This window comes from Dermochelys coriacea, chromosome 7 (assembly GCF_009764565.3).
Source record: "Dermochelys coriacea isolate rDerCor1 chromosome 7, rDerCor1.pri.v4, whole genome shotgun sequence".
Classification (NCBI taxonomy): Eukaryota; Metazoa; Chordata; order Testudines; family Dermochelyidae; genus Dermochelys; species Dermochelys coriacea.
In genome coordinates this window covers 24,984,096-25,004,499 of record NC_050074.1, presented here as the reverse complement: position 1 = coordinate 25,004,499, position 20,404 = coordinate 24,984,096, and the positions used below count along the sequence as shown (strand labels likewise).

The following is a 20,404-nucleotide window of genomic DNA, read 5'->3' as shown; positions in this document are numbered from 1 at the left end:
CAGGAACTGAAAGTTAGTCTTTTGAGTCCCACCCTTGTGTATTATCACAAAACCATCTGCCCAGTCTGCCAGGCTTTTAATATGCCATTTAAAAATGTATGGTATTTACACATTTTTTTCTTTATGTGGATTAGATTTGGTTTTATCCAGTTTGAATATTTATATTAAGGTTCACAGTTTGTTTATTAGGGTTTGAAATTTGCCTATTGGGGAAGGAATTCATGATCTGATTCAGGATTAGTAATAAGGATTTCACAAATTAAGGTTTCAAGCATTATTTCTGAATGTACTGAGTATTACTGACACTGGAGATGTATTAATGATTCTTTTATTACAGTAGCTCTGGGAGGCGACAGCTGAGATCGGGACCCCACTGTGCTACATGGTGTAAAAACATAATAAAGGAGCCGGTCCCTGTCCCAAGTTAGAACTCTTGTTCTTTAAATAGCACCATTGGGGTACATAGCATTTTACAGACATATAAGAAAACAAATCCCAGCTCCAAAGAGTTTAAAGTCGGAGGCCTTGTCTGCATTGGGGATTTGCCTGTATGACAACCGCTGGCAGCCAATCCCAGTATGGCTGCAATGCTACAAAACACTATTGTGGACAGCTAAAGCCTCTATTTTGACCTGTGGAGCTTACCCAGGCTTGAAACTGGAGTAAACCGCATTATTGCAAATGATGGTTTGCAGCACTTAAACCTGTCTACACTAGGGGTTTTGCAAAGGCACAGCTATATGAGGGACAGCCACCAAAGGCTGAAATTGTGGCAAATCCTCAGTGTGCTTGATTTGGAATCCTCATCCTGCATCTTGTTCTGTGCAGCTCCACATGCATGGAGCTCATTGCAGGATCAGTTCTATAAGCTATTGTCGCTGATATGAGCACTGACACTCCCTTAAAAATAATGAAACAGCAATTGGGATGTACACAAAGGTATTGTATTCCTTACATTACATCTACTGGATTTTAATGGCAAGGTTCTTTTACCACGTTTTATAACAAAGAATGTCACTGTTTTTAAGAATATAAGACAAGTAATCAAAACTTGCACCTATACGCTACTTTGTTTTTATTTACTGCTTCTCATGCAAAGATCACCAAGCACTTTACAAACATCAAAGGCTCATCTACACACTGTGCTTGTACCAATTTAACAGTCTTTATTTGGTTTACACCAGTATAAGTGCATCCACACGATCAGACAGTTACACTGAAAAATGAAAAAATCTGGTACAATAACCACATGTAGACCAGTCCTAACAAATGAAGGCCAACAACACTCCTGTGATGTACGGCACTGTTATCCTCATTTAATGCATGGGGAAACTGAGGAATAGAATGAGTAAGTCCCCATGGGTTTTAACCACATGGGCCTCCACACCGATTTTGGCCCTGTATAACCGTAATCAAAGTGTTTGCAAGCTATCCCCGCTAGTTTAGCTACACACCCAACCTTTTCCCACGCCTCTTTAGATCACAAAATCCTGCACCACCCATGGAGGGGCTGAGTTTATAGAACAACGCAGGAAAGTAATAATGCAAAGCGAGGGCGTTTTCCTCCTCCCTAGTTAGGAGACTTGGCACTAGCAGGTCTCTCATCTCAGTGCTAGACGGTAACGAAGCAGCAGACGTTCTTCATGCAGCTGAAGGGGACCAAGATCCTGCTCCAGCTAGGGCGAGGTAGGAGGCGTTTCCCACCCCCGATTGCTACTGATATGCTAAGGGGCGGCAATCACAGCCTGGGTTCTCTGACCTCGGCACAGCTGTGCTCACCTCTGGCCGCCTGCTGCTCCTCCCTCCGGGGCCCAGTATTTAAAGCCCGGGGAGCAGGCAGGTGCCTAATCCAGCTCGGAGTACGTACAGGTGGGGCTCGGTACGGGGGGGGGGGGGTAAGGCTGGACTCTTCCTGGCGGAGATCGCTAACGCCGCTGCCCCTTTGCCCGCAGGTTTGTTGGCGTCCGCTCGGCACTGAGCTCGCAGCTGCTTGGAAGGAGGGAGCGCGCCCGGGCGGAGCCTGCTCGCTCATCCCCCGGGGAGGCGGGGCGGCCGCCCCAGCATGAGCAGCGCGCAGGCGCGGGGCCAAGGGGCTCGCAGCAGAGGCTGGAGCGGCGGCAGCCCGCGGAGCCAGAGCCTGCAGTTTCGGCGGCTCGAGCAGCAGCAGCAGCCCGCGGGCCGCAGCGAGGCGGAGCAGCAGGCAGACATGCCGGTGACCGAGAAGGACCTGGCGGAGGACGCGCCCTGGAAGCGCATCCAGCAGAACACGTTCACCCGCTGGTGCAACGAGCACCTCCGCTGCGTGAACAAGCGCATCGGCAACCTGCAGAGCGACCTGAGCGACGGGCTGCGGCTCATCGCGCTGCTGGAGGTGCTGAGCCAGAAGCGCATGTACCGCAAGTACCACCAGCGCCCCACTTTCCGCCAGATGCAGCTGGAGAACGTCTCGGTGGCGCTCGAGTTCCTGGAGCGGGAGAGCATCAAGCTGGTCTCCATCGGTGAGTCCGGCCGGGGCCGGGAGCCCTGCCCCGGGACGGGCGCGCCCCGGCGTGGCGGGGGAACAAGCCGGGCTACCGCGGGCGGGTCGGTCCAGGGGCTCGCCCGCCCCGGGCGGGGGGGTGGCGCTCGCCCTAGCCGGGCGGCCCGCGCCTCTGCGGCGGCTCTTGGGCCGCTCGCCAGCTCCTGCTGCGGGCTAGGGCCGTGGCGCTCAGGGCCAGCAGGGGCCAGGGCTGTGTCCGCCCCCCGGCCACGGACCCTAGACCTGGCTCCCGCTGCCCGCGGGCGCCTGCCCTGCTCCCCGGCGGGTGCTGGACGCGCCCTCCTTCCTGGGCTGCCCGGCGTTGGAGGTGACCCGGGGCAGGGGAAGGGCCCCCTCTGGGTCGGGAGCCTGTCCCCGAGGAGGAGCCCAGCTGACACTCCCAAGGCAGGTGTGCGTGGCTCGGCTGGTGGCTGCCAAACCAGCTCCTCTCTAACAAATCTGTGCTGTGGCTCTTGGTGTGGGGGAGTTCTGGCTAAATCCCAGGGTGCTCTGGCACAGTTGTGCTGCCTTATGACTCCATGAGACTTAAACCCCAGCTTTGCCCACCCTCAGGGCTCCGGCCTGGCCAGAGGTTGGCTAGGCCTATTCCTACCTGTAGGGAAAGTGAAGACTCTGCCTTCTTCAGGAAGACAGGATTTGCTGTGCTGCCTCTCTCCCAGCAGGTAGAGCCACTCTCTCAGCTGCTGTGCTTTGCAGGGGTTATGCTGTTAATGAAGGTCCTACTGCTGATTCCACTGAAAACGAGCTAAGGCCCTCACTGATCTTTCATTTGCTTGCTCTAGACAGTATTAACTGGAGAAACTACAGAGCAGACCGTTGGCCCTTTTGAAGTGAAGGCAAATGTGAGCAAAGGAACAGCGAGCTGTTCTTGGGTTGGGACGATAGCTTGGCTGGTATGCTCAGCTCTATACCAAAGGGTGCCTGGATAGGCAGTTTTGCTCAAGACTTGGGGTTGTGTGGCCTTAACACTAAGATGTTGTATTGAACAGCCTCAGAAATACTCCCCCCTCCTCTCAAGGGCTTGATGGATGCTCCAGATGCCAAAGTTCATTAGGCCTTAGCCTGTGGTCATTCTCCAGATGACATGGTTGTGGGCATGGAGTGCCTAATGGTTTCCTTGCACCTCAACACAAGAGTGGCCATATGGGGTCAGACCAGTGGTCCATCTAGCCCAGTGTGCTGTCTTCCAACAGTGGCCAGTATAGGGTGCTTCAGAGGGAATGGAGGGGGAAGCAATCAAGTGATCCGTCCCCTGTCATCCACTATCTGCTTCTGGCAATCTGAGGCTAGGGACTTCCAGAGCATGGGGTTGCATCCCTGACTGTATTGGCTAATAGCCACTGATGGACCTGTCCTTCATGGAATTATCTAATTTGTTTTGAACTGTTATAGTTTTGGCCTTCACAACATCCCCTGGCAATGAGTTCCAAAAGTTGACTATGTGGAGAGATACTTCCTTGGGTTTCTGCCTATTTATTTAATTGGGTGACTCCTGGTTCTTATGTGAAGGTGTAAATAACACTACCTTATTCATGTTCTCCACACCATTCATGGTTTTATAGACCTCTTTTTCCAAACTGAAGTCCAATTTTTTTAAATTTTTCCTGATATGGAATCTGTTCCATACCCTAAATCATTTTTATTGCCCTTCTCTGTACCTCTTCAAATTCCCATCTTTTTTTTGAGATGGGGTGACCATGTAGCATTCAAGATGTGAACATAAATGGGTTTATGGTGGCACTATTTTTTTTCTGTCCCTTTCCTAACATTGCTAGCTTTTTTTTTGACTGCACATGGAGCAAACATTTTCAGAGACCTATCTCTGGTCTCTGACTCAAGATCTTTTCTGGGTGGCAACAGGTAACTTGGATCCAAATCATTTTGTATGTTAGTTGGTATTTTTCAATATGCATTACTTTGCATTTATCAACATTGAATTTTATCTGCCCTCTTATTGTCCAGACACCCAGTTTTGAGATCCATTGTAACTTTGCAGTCTGCTTTGGACTTGCAAAATTACTCAGCTCATTGTTTATCCCTTTTTCCAAATCTCTTGTATATTCAACAGCACTGGTCCCAGTACAGATATCTGGGGAACCTTACTATTTACGTCTTCCCAGTCTGAAAAATGACCATTTATTCCTATCGTTGGTTTTGTGACTTTCAACCAGTTACTGATCCATGAGAGGACCTTCCCTCTTATCCTATGTCTGCTTACCTGGCTTAAGAGCCTTTGATGAAGGACCTTGATCGTAGACTTTCTGGAAGGCCTTTGACACTAGATCTACTGGACATGCTTGTCTGTATTGACTCTCGAAGAATTCTGATAGGCAAGGAATGATTTCGCTTTACAAAAGCTGTGATGCTTCCCTGATAATGGTGCTCAGCTGTGTCTGATTCTGTTCTTTATAGTTTCAGTTTGCCTGGTTCTGAAATTAATCTTACTTGCCTGTAACTGCCAGGATGACCTCTGGAGACTAGAGGGGTGGGAGTTCAAGCTTAATTCTGTGGCTAGTAGAATTGACTGACCAATGATCATAAGGTTAAGTTTTATGAACTGATCAGCTCTTGAAAGATAGAGGTCTGTTACCCTTGTGAACTATGGGTAGAGGTGGTTCTGTCTGGTGGTGGTGCTCTGCCTGAATGGGGGCAGGGAAGAGTTTGAAAAGGAGGGAAGGGTGGGGTGAGGGAAGAAACCTTATTTGTCTCTTTGAGCCTATCCTAAAGAGAAGCAATCTCCTCTCAGTGAAGCTTATTATGAAGGAAGAATAGGGGAAAGTTGCTGTGGTTGACCACTCCCCTCATTATAGATCTTAATCTTCTGTAATACTCAGGTTTCAGAGTAGCAGCTGTTAGTCTGTATTTGCAAAAAGAAAAGGAGTACTTGTGGCACCTTAGACTAACAAATTTATTTGAGCATAAGCTTTTGTGAGCTATAGCTCACTTAATCATACTCAGTAGTACTTTCTGGGGGCATAGCTGGAATCTTTCAAATGTGGCATAAAGCAAATTTTTCTTAAACCTCTTATGAGCTATACTTGGTGTTTCTCTGCTGTAGAGTTAGCCAGCAATGCTTGGGCAGGGTGATTCTTCACTAGGAACAAAGGTGACTTAAATGCAAGTTCTAATGAATTAAGATCCTAAAGAAAACAACTATTTGCTTTCAGATGAGTTAGTGGTTGAGTTAATGGCTTTGTCACATGAAAGCAACTGCCTTGTCTTTTCTCTAGGATTTTAACTGCACTTTTTTCCCTAGTGAAGACAAGGACTTGAGTCTGACAGGTCTCAAGCTCACTAAACTGACAATGTTGCCTCAAAAGTAATCAAACCAGATAATCTAAAATATCAGGCTGACACTTTATGATCAACGTAAATTCCTCAACTGAACAAACTTTGAAGTCTTAATTCACTATTGTCTGGTAGTGATCTTCATTTGCCACTTAAGATAGTGACTATTGGAAAATTTCACATTGCTAGCTATAGCATGGTAGATTAGACTTAACTTTTGGAACAATGTGCTATGTCGTTTAAAAAGCTTCATAGTTGTGCATGACTTCTATAGGAAACTTTCTTGTCAATAACTCCATGAGTGTAATGAACTCCATAACAAGGAACACAATGATAAGACAAAGGAAAGAACAAGATTAATTTCATGGGAGCTAGCATACACATTTGGTGACTGTGTGGTAAAAAAAAAAAATAAAAAAATTATACAGCTTGCTTTAATTAGCATCATACTTGAGTGACTACAGTATAAAGTGCCAGTTCAGTCTAATATGTAGATTATACTGATATCTGCATAGGATCTTGTTGTTGGCAGGCAACTAAAACATAACTCTTCAAGCAAGAGTGTAATACTCTTATGAAATGGGTAACTTCCAAATGGATAACAGTTCAGGCTTAGTCACAATACACTCACATCTGGAAACCAGTAGTTCATATGCCTATAATGATACTGCTGAAGATGAATTAATCTAAATATCCCCACCATGTTCTAGCTTCAGTGAAATAAAATGAATAAGGCATCTTGCACAAGATAAATAATGCTTCTATACCTTCTAACTTCAATATAGAAGAGACTTGACTTCTAAATATCACTCTCCTTGCACTTATGTAGTGTTTGGACTCAGTGCTGTTACTCACTGTTCTAACAGGAAAGTCCATAGAACTAAAATTGAGTGTTAAAACTGGGTTGTATAGTGCCCTTATAAACTACTAGATATTATAGAAAAATACTCAAGTCTAATGCCTGGTTGCGTTTTTAATTGGAAACGTAAGTATTTTTATTTGGCACCATAGCTTACTAGGTAGGGAAAATAATTAAAGAAGCCATTAATTATTCATTCATGACTTTCTGGTAACTGTGCAAACATAGCTGATACTTGAACTTCACTTGTTGACAGATCATCTTTCCATCCTACTTTCCAGTGGCTGAGGGTTAAACTTTACTGCAAACTGAGTTTATTTTGGCTATCAGCCTCTAAAATTAAGCAAGCTACTTCCCTTCTGTTTTGTAAATGTAGTCCCTGCCCTATCAATATTATACCTATATTGTTTTTGCCTATAGGAGCTCCCTTGAGAAATATGCTAGCTTGGAGCAGCAATGTTCCAGTGAATTGACTAGTTTGCTCAGGCTCAGTTTTCATGTCTCCTTACTGATGGAGCCCTGTGTTTCAGCAACACAATCCATACTGCAAAGTTCTACCATGTAGAGCATTGTATGCAGGATACATAAAGACCTTAAGTCCCCAGAGCTGTCAAACTGTTCTACAGCTTAATGTTGTTAATAGATGAGACAAGGCAGCATATGCCTAAAGTTCAGAAAATGAACCTGGGCTAGGGACCCTCAGTCCCTTTACCTGAACTTCATGGTCCATCCCCTTAAAGTAGTCTTCAAGCCAGACCTTGCTTGTATAGAAGTGCTGCTGAACATTCTACCCTAGCTGAAGTGAACAACTTTCTCGATATCTTCTCCTAAAGAGAAGAAAAGGAGTACTTGTGGCACCTTGGAGACTAACCAATTTATTTGAGCATAAGCTTTTATGAGCTACAGATCACTTCATCAGATGCATGCTGTAGCTCACGAAAGCTTATGCTCAAATAAATTGGTTAGTCTCTAAGGTGCCACAAGTACTCCTTTTATTTTGCCGATGCAGACTAACACACAGCTGCTACTCAATCCTAAAGAGAAGGACACTCCAAGCAAACATGGAGGTCTAAAGCAACTGAGCTGACAGAAGCATAATGTAGCTTTCAGAGTAGCAGCCGTGTTAGTCTGTATTCGCAAAAAGAAAAGGAGTACTTGTGGCACCTTAGAGGCTAACAAATTTATTTGAGCATAAGCTTTCGTGAGCTGCAGCTCACTTCATCGGATGAAGTGAGCTGTAGCTCACGAAAGCTTATACTCAAATTTTTAGTCTCTAAGAAGCATAATGTCTCAACAATTGGTAGCCAACAAACTAATAGCTACTAACTGAAGTCACTTTACCTCTAAGTGTCAAACCTCAGACACCCTACTAGTGGCACTGAAGTGAAAACTGCACTTGGGCAAATATTGACCTTAAATTGCAAGCACAGATCTACATAAATAGATTTCCTAAAGAACTCTAATGCTAGGATCTAAAGCACTGAGCTTGTAGAAATCAGATCAAGCTACTCAGGAAAACTACTGTGATATCTGCTACAAGCTGATCTCTGCCTGAAGATACTTTACTAAAGCTTTCTGACTAAACATTATCAGGAGGGTATCTGACATTTGTCTTCCAGACAACTCCAAGAACATGTCAGCAATTGTGTTGCTCAATATTCATTGGTTTCAGAGTAGCAGCCATGTTAATCTGTATTCACAAAAAGAAAAGTACTTGTGGCACCTGTAGCTCACAGAAGCTTATGCTCAAATTTTAGTCTCTAAGGTGCCACAAGCACTCCTTTTCAATATTCATTGTACCTCAGCAACACTAAGGCTGTTGCCCTCTCAAATGCATGAGGTCACTTGTTTTGCTTGGAGTGCAATTTTGAAGTTTGGGGTGCATTCTGGTACGTATTGGAGGTAGAAATGAAAGCCTGTTGGAGTAGCAGTTAAGGGTGTATTGACTGGTATGGATAATATGATTTGATTCTAAGGTTGCAGGAGGGTACAATCTGCCCAAAATATTAACTGCCACTAAATGTAGCGATTGTGTACTACGCAGATGTAAGCAATTGTGCTGGGTGCCAATTACAAAATGGTGCACAGCAGGGACAAGGAGTGAGGGATTTCATTCAAGGCTTGGTGAGAGGCCAATTAGATTTCATCTGTGGGACCCAGAACTGCATTCAAACAAAAGCTTGAGTGAAAGTGTCTTGTGGTCCAGTCTCCTGCAGCTGGGTTTGTCAGTAATGACTGTAAGAAGCCTTCACAGCACAGCAATAGATGCTGACAGATCAACTTTAGGAGAAGACTCCATAAGTGAATTCCACTAATCAAATTTAATTCCACTTAACAGGTTACACTAAAATTGACCAACTTGGTGTCAAGTTGCCAGGATTAGTGATGGTAACTGCACTCAACTGTCCGACAGACTGGAGTTTATATACCGCTGAAACTGAGGCTTTGCTTAATCCTTAACTCACTGCTTAAAAAGGAGCCTCTATCACAGATAAGGAACATGTATTCCCCAACCCAGTTCATAATCTTACTGGAGACTTAGCTGAGAGGCATAGCTGTCTCCTAGTGTAAACTACAAGGAGGTGGCCTCCAAGATTTTACAGTGACTCCTTTACTTAAGAGGGTTTTTTACAGTGAAAACACAGGCTTGGTGAAACAAAGCCAATACAACTTGGTTTTTAACACTGAAGTACTCTACAGCTACTGACATGCATTTTGTAGCTAAAGCTTCCCATATTGCCTTGTCACCAGACTTCAACCCTAACCTGAAGGGTCCTCAAGTTTAAGGTGGCTTACTCTAGGGATTATCCCCTTTTTAGGGCTCAGGAGCCATTCCCCCCAACATAGAATATACACACAAGAATCACCCTGTGTGCCATAGTGGTGGTTCCTGTCCCACAGGACTGGCTGGGATTAGCTCCCTGCTTCCCATGTTAAGCTGCATGGAGTCACAGTACCACTCACTCCAACTGGGCTTGGCTGGCTCCCCATCATGACAAAGGGCAGCTGGACCAAACACAAGCAGCACTGTGACCCTGTGCAGCACCTGGAGCAGGCAGCTGAGCCCAACCAGCCCCATGGGACCAGAACTGCAGGAGCTACTACTGCAGGATTAGTGAAGGGCAGGACCGTCAAACACTTCAGTGACCCAATTTTGAGTCACACCCCATGGGCTGAGAAACCCTGGCTTAGTCTGTCCATGTAATCCTCTCCCTTGGGCAACAACTTTCCTTCTGAAAGACAGGCTACTGTGCAATCCTTTTCCTTATAGAAAACTTTCCTCACTGTTAACTGACAGTTAATGGCAACCTCCATTTGCTCAGTCTTGTATGTCCACCTGGTCTGGATGCTCCTCCTCAGTTGTTCATTTCCAACTTGTATGTTTTAGGCTCTATTGCTTGTCTCTGAAAATCATTTTTCCCATCCAAAATGGACTTCACAAAGGTATACCATAGCTGGTTCCACACCCTATGGAAACTACTCTGAAGTGCACTGCTAGCCTGGGATCAAAGGAACTCCAACAGTGGTAGGGAGAATCTCTGCTACTTGGCCCACAAATAAACTAAGCAGACGCAGTGAACACTCACATTTGATTATTAGCTTGTGTATTTGTAGCATTATGGAGTCTTGTTTGTTACCCATAACTAAGTGGCCATGCACTTGTGTTGGAGGACATGTTTGTCCCATGCATGGAATGCTTCCCACTGTATGGTTACCCATGACTTCTCAGTTTGTGAGACGGTGGGTTTACAGAAATGCCTTCTATGCACTGACAACAGGGCCCTCAAATCTGAGTTGCTTTTAAGGTACTTGAACAATCAGTGGACTTGTATAATTGAACTCCAGACAGAAGAGACCAGATAACATGCATATGGATCAGTAGCTAGAGTTCAGTGCCAGTAGACAGAATAAATGTCAGTGACTATTGCATCTACAGGCTGAAACTTGCTGTACCCATGACTCCTGGTAGGATAACCAGAAAATGAAACAGATTTAAAGACCCCTCTTGGGCACAAGGAGAAGAGGAAGACTTTTCAGCTTGTCTCCTGAGTGGTGTCAATCCCATTTCCTAGGGATGGGCTACAACAAGGGCAGGAGGGAGGCAGAACTGGGACTGCAGACAAAACTGCTATGTTCCTTTTATGGTTTCAAGCATACCCATAGCTAGCCATGCAGTAGGTAAAAGTGGGGATGGGTCCCTGCTACTTACCCTCTTTCTATAAACACAACTGGTTAGACTTCTTCAGGACAGAATATCTGATGGTGCAAAGCCAAGTGTGGGGGATCTTGCATTATGCTACAAGACATTTCAAATCTTTTATGAGAGGGGAAAGCTGTCTAGCTGAGCTTCACTTACTGGATTGGAGGACTACAGTCTTCCAGTATAGAAGAAGCTGAGCTGCTTTCCCTCTGCTTGTGACCATGGGGTTCTGGAGTGCTTTCCTGGGAGCAATGTCCTCAGGCTGAAAGCTGTGACAAGACCACCTCTTCAAGGAGAGTTCACATTTAGGGCTCATTACTTTAAGCCTGCAAATCGGAAGTGAATCAAGACACTGAAAGTTTTCATGTACATAAAGTTTAAAGGAAACATCTTGCACCAATAGAAAATCTAGTAGCATTGAGTAGCTAGTTAAACACATGTTGTCACTAAGTGAACAAGGCTGTCAATTAAAAACACTGGCTATTTAGTCATAGAAATCGTGGTCTGGAAGGGACCTTGATAGATTTAGTCCAGTTCACTGCAGTGAAGCAGGACTGAATATTACCTAGATATCCTCTGACAGGCTTGTCTAACCTGTTCTTAAACATCCAATGACATTGCCCAACTTCCCTAAGTAATGTGTTTTCCTTAACTACTGAAGACGGGATACATAGTAATGGAGCAAGGGAGACTTAAGTTAGATGTTAGGAAACCCTTGCTAGCTGTAAGGGTAACGAAGCATAGGAACAACTTGTCACCCTTCTCATAACCTTTAATGTACTTGAAGACTTATGTCCCACCTTAGTCTCCTCTTCAGACTAAACAAATCCCATTCTTTTAATCTTCTCATAGGTCACGTTTTCTAGACCTTGATTTTTTGTTGCTTTCCAATATGTCCATCTTTACCAAAGTGTGGTGCCCAGAGCTGGACACAGTACTCCAGTTTTGGGGCTTGATAAATACAGTGGAAGAATTACCTGCATCTTGCTTACAATACTCCTGCTAATACATCCCAGAATGTTTGCTTTTTTGCAATGCCATTACATTCACACATTTAGTGTGATCAGCTCTATTCTCCAGAGCCTTTTCTGCTGTACCTTTTCTTTCTAGTTAGGCAGTCATTTCCCACTTTGAATTTGTGCAATTGATTGTTCCAAAATATAGTGCTTTGCATGTGGTCTTAGTGAATTTTCACTACAACCATCTTGTAACACAGTGCTTAGAGTAGATCAGCAGGCAAGTCTTGCTTCAGCTCAGTCTCAAGTGAAATCTAATGGCTGCCATCAACTAAGAACTTGTCTCATTTAAAACTGCAACTTTAGGATTAGTATTATGAATCAAGACTGACAGCTATGCTAGAATAAGTCTCCCAAGTCTTGCTTGTATTGCTAGGATTTCATGTGGGGACTTTTATAATGTCTAAACTTGGTGGTTTCACAAGCAAAAAATAGAGGACACTTCTCCATTCTTCCTGGCTTCTTACAAGCAAGAGCAGTTCCTCAAATCTATATACAAACCTCTTGGCATTAACCCTATGGCTTAGGATACTTGAATGGGATTTTTGCATCTGCCACATTGTCTGGAAGGATTTCTAGTGGCTGGCTGAGCAATGCTGTCATAGCCTAATGGCACTATAAATTTTGACACCAAGGTCAACTATTTAGATCTGGAGTTTCTCAACATCTCTCCTACCAAACATGTAGAAATCTCCTCTCTGTAGAAGAATTCTTGCACTGTAAGAGAATTGGTCTCTTCTGACCACTATTTCTGATTTGACCTCTGTTAGAGTAAGTGTACATGTACAGTATGTAATGAAGCCTAACATGCTAGTTACTTAAATGCATGAATTGTTCATCTTGGCAACTTGCACATTCCAGTATCGACTTCCAGTAGTCTCACATGCACAAGCACTTTTTCTAAATCTCCTAACTTGCTTTGGGAATGCAGATGTCTGCTTACCAGCAGACAAATTTTACTTGTTAAAATGTGTAGTACTAAACATTGAGCCTTGACCCCTTTTGAACAGCCCAGCAGGTGTAGACTAGTACAAAGCTGATGCAGAGACTTTCTTACCATAACACTACCTTTGGGGATCAAATGCTAACAATCCTATTGCAGAGCTCTCAGGTTTCCAGGTAAATGTAGCAGTTGAGGAAAGATTAAGATACAGTGCAGTCCCACTTCAGTGTTGTATCAAATCCACTTTTGAAGACACTGGGGGATTCAAGAATATTTAAATGGCAACCCTCTAGCCAATTCCCTATTCCTCCTCAGTCTTCTAGGGCTGGTAAAGGAAGCAAGATTTTCCTATACATGCAGGATCTGAATTTGCTATGGGCAGGCCTCCACTACAAACTTGCAGCTGCACTGCTGTTGTGCATCTGGTGAAGGCTCTTTAAGCTGATAGTTGTTCCATTGGCTTCTCTCCACTTTCACTACAGATTAGCTATGTCACTAGGAGAAGCTCTCCCACTGATATAATGCTGCCTACACAGGGGGTTAAGGTTGGTATAACTGCCACTCAGGGGTATGAAAAATCACATCAAGTGACCTAGTGTGGCCTAGACCAGGATGGCCAACCTCAGCCCAAGAAGGAGCCAGAATTTACCCATGTACACTGCCAAAGAGCCACAGTAATGTCCTCAGCCCCCCTCCCCAATCCCAGAACCTCCCACCCACCATCAGCCCTGCTGATCAGCACCTCCTAATTGGCTGTTTTGTGGTGTGCAGGAGGCTCAGGAGTGGGGGGGAGGGAGGAGCAAGTGCATGGCAGGCTTAGGGAAAGGGGTGGAGTGGGGGCAGGGCCTGGGGCAGGGTTTGAGCAGTGAGCACCCATAACATTGAAAAGTTAGCACCTATAGCTCTAGCTGTGGAGTTGGTGCCTATTCAAGGAGCTGCATATTAACTTAAGAGCCACATGTGGCTCTGGAGCCACAGGTTGGCGGCCACTGGTCTAGACCAGTGGCTCTCAAACTTTTTTACTGGTGAGCCCTTTCACATGCAAGCCACTGAGCACAGTCCTGCCCCCATAAATTAAAAACACCTTTTTATATATTGACATTATAAATGCTGGAGGCAAAGCAGGGTTTGGGGTGTAGGCTGACAGCTCACAACACCCCATGTTATAACCTTCCAACCTGCTAAGGGGTCCTGACCCCCAGTTTAAGAACCCCTGGTTTAGACCAAGCATAAGTATCCAACAGCTCCTAATGGTAAGGAATTTATCTCCGTATAGAGCACTAGATTAAAATTCAAACAGGGCTAGTGATCAGTAAATTCATGACTTGAAGTAATTGAACCATTTCTTACCTACCCAAGGAACTGCAAAGCTAAAACAACTTTTGCTGCATAACTTTATGGCTCAGTGGAGGTTGCAACAGGTTGGAGTGATTAAAGCAGGCAACTGACTTATACTCAGCCTCTTTAAGAAGATTTAACTTGGTTCTACTTCTTGTTAACTGGGGGTATACACCTGAGTTTGAAGTTCACCTTGCTACATTGCTCCAGAGGATATAATCTACATCCCTGAGAGCTAGTGAAGCTGGCCTAATGCCTGGTATACACATGGGTAGGTTGATGGAAGAATTCTTCTAAACTTACACTTACAGCTGCTATTAAGATGCCTGGGTTGGTGACTGTCATTGTTGCATTGCACAAACAGGGCTTAGTTATTTTAGCTTAAATATGCTGGCTTCTAAACTTGTGTAATGTCTTGCATTTAATGCTTTAAGTCTAAACTACCTAGTGATCAGAACTGTTTCTGGTCAGTGTCTTTCAAGACTTGAGAACCAGTAGTTCTTCTGACATCTAGTTTCTAATCCTAGATTGGCAGTGGAAAATTGGCTTCTCCATTCAAAGTAGAGAAGCCATTAAACTTGGATAATCAGAAATGACAAATCTATGCTAGGGCTGTCAAAGGCTGGCTTCATACTAAGACTTCAGACTGGTTCCACATGCTTAGCCAGTGAATTACACCAGCTCAGTAGTTGGACTTTGCTGCTGGGATTTTGTATATCCTGCTTGAGTGTTTGTTTAAATTAAAACAATTTTAATAGATTATAGTTCAGGGCTTAATACAGGTTGTCAATTCCAAACTTGCATTGTTACGGTATTTAAAATTATTTGTAAAATGTTTAACCACCCAGAATGGCAGTCCTTAAGGAACTCTTGACGACTGATATCCTGATGCACATAAGGGCTACCAAGGTCTCACTATAGTTATGGCACTCTCAGTGAACCATGGAGCTTCTGAGGGAAGCAGTGTAAATCGAGTTCTGTATTGAGAGCCTGTGTGACTGAAGGTAGGGGGCAAGCTGGCTATCCCAGGTAATTAGCTCTCCCTGTTTTGTCACTTTCCTTTAGAAGTAGAACTAGGAAGCAAAAGCAGCTGGCTCTTGGCCCTAGGCTTCTGGGGACTGTGGCTTGTTCGCTTGTAGCAGTCAGTTCTGATGTCTAACAGTGGTGGTTTTTGTTGCTCCAAGGATGTTCCCAACTACCTTTCAGCTGTACACTGATTAGACAAGTGCCATTTAGACTGTCTGTAGGAGCTAACCACTCTAGCGGTTTCTAGACCTCTGCTGCCTTCTCTTGTCTCCTGGAAAAAGACAAGTAGAGATCCTGTTGCCATGGGTGGATTACTTCTAAAAACCACTTCCTGTCATGCCCTTTTTTCACTGAATAAACTGACTCACTTGTGCCAAGAATGCACTGATAAACTGCATTCTCTCATACACCTCCTGTGAACAAATTCATCTAGGGCTGTAACTTTTGAGCTATATTGGGTAGCTGCTTCTAACTTGTAATAGTCACACCAGCTCAGTGGCATACTATCGTGGACTGCATGTGTATGGGGTGGGGTGTTTGTTTACCACAGACTATCAGAACAGCTTCCAGCTCTTGCATTGCAGTTTAAAAAAACACAAACCTCAAGCTGTTCTGTTGAACTTGGGTGGAGTGGGAACACTTGCTATTTAACTTTCGGGCTTTTTATATGCTAGTTCTATAGCTGACAATGAAGCCATCCTCTTTGCTAATTTGTGACATGTTTACACCCATTTTTTATATACATTGATTTAGGTAGATAAGGATTAAATTAATTACCCCAGTCTAATCAATGATTGATTGAGGTTCAAATATCAATCCATCTTTAGACCTTTTGTGCCATCTATGCATGGCACAAGCACTGACATTAGCAACTTCAATATGAAATATTTATCTTGACCAACTGGAAGCCTCAAAGTTAAGCTAAGGTAGAAGATGACATACTGCCAGTGAAGCTGGGACAGGATACACTGAGGGGTATGTCTACACTGCAGATAGACCCCTGCAGCTGGCCTCTGCCAATTCAGGCTAAGGGGCTATTTAATTGAGATGTAGACACCTGGGCTCAGGATAGACTGTATTATGGGACCCTCCCACCTCACAGGGCCCAGAGATCAGGCCAAACATTTATTATGCAAAAAGAAAAGGAGTACTTGTGGCACCTTAGTCTAAGGTGCTACAAGTACTCCTTTTCTTTTTGCAAATACAGACTAACACGGCTGCTACTCTGAAACCATTTATTATGCAGTTCAGGACTAGTGTTAGATTTTTCTCTATGAACTTGGAGAGCAGGAGTTGCTCTTCAGAAACATTATGGGGGTTCAGTGTTTCAGATATGCTCAGTTAATAGAGCAGAAAAAATTGTCTGTCAGCTCTGCAAACTGAATGTCTACTCAGAGTTGCAAGTCACATTCTCTTCTTGCATGTCTCAGATTCTTGGAGGATAGGATAAAGTATCCCCTTGGTGATACCTGGCAACCCTATTACCTTAGAGGCTGAACGGGGTAATTAGCCCTGGAAAGATAAGAATTTGGGATATAAGAGGCAATAAGAACCAGCTTGCTTTTGTCATTATAGGTCCCACAGTGAGTTTAAACTTGAAATTGGCAGACATGAATCAAGCAGCAGAACTGAGTTGGAAGCAGTGGTTTTTATTGTAATCTTGGCATTGCTTTCTGTCATCATTGATGGAGTAGCAGCCATGTTAGTCTCTATTCGCAAAAAGAAAAGGAGTACTTATGGCACCTTAGACTAACATTTATTTGAGCATGCTCACGAAAGCTTATGCTCAAATAAATTTTAGTCTCTAAGGTGCCACAAGTACTCCTTTTCTTTTAGTCTTCATTGAGATGCTCATACATGCACCTGTATGCTATTTATATCTGTCTCTCACTAAATAGTGTGGCATGAAATGTTAATTAGGCAAAGATTGTAATGGCTTTGTGTAACCTTGCGCTACCATAGTACTGGCAAGCTGGAGCTCAGCATCTTGAAATAAAGAATGCTTTCTGAGTTGTGGTGTATAAAGTTATAACTGATCCTGAATTAAACTATGAAAACATGTGTTAAATGTGTGTGGGGTGTAGGGAAACTAATTTAAACTTCCACAGTATTGGCTGAAAATACATTGCCTGGAGAGGAAGCTTAAATTTAATTTTAATTAAGCAGTTTATTACACAAATATAGGCTTTAACAAGCTATGGTACTTTTCATACTGGAGCTGTAGAGAAATCCTAAGCTTCTGAAACTTACAATTGGACAAAGAAAGTATTCAGACTGAAACATACACTTAAGGCTAAAACAGACCACCCTGCTCATCAGCTAGAGGATATTTGCACCATATGTAGCTAGTGTCTCCACCTAGCTAAATCTGCCTGGCATGTGCAGGCAACAATGGTGTTTTGTCTGAATGCTTTCAAAAGTGTAGTCTCAAATAAATTCTTTGTCAAAGTGGAGTAATCTCCACTTAACTGAGGTGAACTTTTAGTCTTTTCCAGCATGAGATGTACAGTCAAAGCTGGAACTTGCGTACTCCAAGGAAGTAGATTTGCCTGTGCAGACCATTAGCCTTGTTCATTCTTATGGGATTATGTAAAATTGCTTCTCCTGGGAGAAGCATTCAAACCCTTAAACCAAATCTGCATTGATGCTGTGGTTAAGTAACATGGATCCTTAGACAAATGCAAATTCCAGAGACTAGGTTTGAGTAAAACACAGCTGAATTAAATGCATTATAAATGCACATGACCATTCTTGAAATTCAGACTTAGTCTAGGAACACTCCTATGTGTGTACACTCAATCTTTGAAGTTCTGAACCACCTTCCTTCCCTTTCATGATGTAACTTGCTGATGCAGAGCTGGATCACAGGTCATGTTAGGACCTTGACTTTCCTGTAAGATAACATCTTAAAACTTGCAATAGTACGTCTATGCAACAAAGCATTGTACCAACTTGGCTAGCTTCCAAACTAAACAATGGCTCCTTGAGTTACTGTACTGTTGGTGATGAGTTCTCATCCTCCTTTGAATACAACAGCAAATGAAATCTACGAAACTGGCATACAGGCCAGTGGCTTTCAACCAGGGGTCCTGGGCCCCTGGGGGGCCTCCAAGCATGGTCAACATTCAACTTGCTGGGGCACAGGGCAGAAAGCTGAAGCCTCACCACCTGGGGCCCTGAGCCCAGTCACCCAGGGCTGAAGCTAAAGCCTGAGCAATGTAATTTCATGGGGCCCCCAGGCAATTTCCCTGCTTGTTACTCCCCTAACACTGGCCCTGGCTTTTATATGCCAAAAACCAGTTATTGTGGCACATGAAGGCTATGGAGCTTTTATAGCATGTTGGGGGGAGGGACCCTCAAAGGTTGAGAACCCCAGTATAGGCTACCTGCTCCTTATTTTAAGATGCCAAAATGAGCAGAGGAATAAATAATTATAAAATACATGCTTTGTGTAAAAGTAAACAGTGCTTGTCTGCAGCTGAGATCTAGTCTGACTGCAATGTCTAGTGAATTATTGGCTGTAATGAATTGCATTCTAATTTTAATAAATGCAGTAATACTAGCTCTTAGAGATTGGAGAAGGCAACTTGCTCAAATTCTAAGTACAGCACAAATGCAATAGTGCAGCCTCTAGTGCTGGAAGAATAGAGGGTGAAGGTGGCATTGCCTCTGGATTAATTCTAAATGTTTAGCTGTTGAATCTTGTTCCGCACTGGAGCAGGGCAACTCCCTGACCTCAAGAGGCTCTTCTGCCTTTTTACCACAAATTAAGTAATCAGCTGAATACAAACTGGCTGGCAGAGGAATGGCTTCTGATCACTATTCAAAATGCTCTGAAGGAAGAGTGAGTTTGGCTAGACTAATAAATGTAGAAAAACTTCTAATCAAAATAAGATGGGCTACCTACTTCATGACCAAAAATAAACCTAATGTAGCTGTCTAAAAACATTAACAAATGGAGTTGCTCACTGGCAGCTAGAGCTGGATGAAATGAATTTTATCAAGTTTCTGCAAAAGTAACCTTTGAACCAGTTCTCCCACCCAGTTTTTCAGAACTACTTTAAATTTCATCCTGTGCTTGAGAGATTTTTCTCTAGCAATAAAATTCTATATGTAATAGAAACTTGTGTCTAAACTAAAATATATTGTGGCCATTTACCCTGCACATAAGCATACACAGCAGTGGCTCATGTGCCCAGAGTTATAATAATCCCATATGGCCCTTAAGGTGCTAGAAGACCACCCATGCAGAATGTATTCTGTACAGATTCATCACAGCTATCCTTGTTTTTGGAAGCTTCTCAAAAGGGGATTCTGACAGTGGCCACCATGATCAGACAAGTTAACTGGGCTTTAGGCCAACATTCTTATTCCTTATGTTAGCAACTTCTAGTTGAAATTACATAAACATAAGTGTCATATGCAGTATGCTAAATATACAGATCTTAAATCTCAACTGTGCAATGGAGAATACCTGTCTTTAACTTGGTGGGCTGATGGAAGTACTGCTGCTTCCTCTGGTGGTCTGCTTGCCCTGGTTATAGTGTACAGAACTATGGTTAAAATGACTTCAAGTCTAGTGGTGGAGGGGGAATCTCTTTATACCTAAAGAGCTGGAGAATACTTGTGTTCTGCCTTGTAAAGGCTCAACCTTAAAGGATGTGATACTAGAAGCTATTTTCTCAGTGACAGTTGGGATTATCAGTGTTCTGGGGAAACGCTCTAAACTGAATACTAGTTGGCTCAAATGCAGGAAGTACCAAAAAGTCATAGTAGAAATACAAAACAGCTTTCCAAGGTTTGCACACTGTTTAAAGTGAGAAATAGAAAGGAAGACAAGACAAAGACTTGACTCACCAGCCATAGTCAGTAGTATGATGACTTGGATGCAGGCAAAATGCACACCTTTTATGTCTAAGATCAAACTTGCTTAGATGCTGTTGCAATTGCTTTGCAGCTGGTTTGAATCTTACTTGGAGGAGGGAATGTTTATGCAAATTGGGCATATCTCCATGACTGGAGTAGATTCAGCTGTGGTGTAACTGACTAGCTTCTACTTAAACTCTACTGCAGTACTATCTTCTAGACTATGCATTGCCTACCCAGATCAGAAACCCAGCATTATAGTAGATTACACTGCAATAGGGAGTTCAACTGCTATTACATGATCAACTAAACCAACACCACTATTAGC

The 20,404-nt window shown here is 43.6% G+C and overlaps 1 protein-coding gene across 6 annotated transcripts in view; it reads left to right on the top strand.

Annotated features, from left to right (window-relative positions):
• The first annotated feature begins 1,546 nt into the window (after positions 1 to 1,546).
• The window catches only part of FLNB (filamin B), a 109,258-nt gene continuing 90,400 nt past the window's right edge, over positions 1,547 to 20,404 (top strand). For 5 of the 6 annotated variants that reach the window (XM_043519966.1, XM_043519964.1, XM_043519962.1 and 2 more), the window contains exons 1-2: positions 1,853 to 1,869; positions 1,953 to 2,498. In XM_043519966.1, the coding sequence (XP_043375901.1) occupies positions 2,063 to 2,498 (436 nt within the window). In that variant the 5' untranslated portion in view covers positions 1,853 to 1,869; positions 1,953 to 2,062. Of the gene's footprint in view, positions 1,687 to 1,852; positions 1,870 to 1,952; positions 2,499 to 20,404 lie in introns of those variants that run through there. The other variant, XM_043519965.1, reaches the window with a different exon arrangement.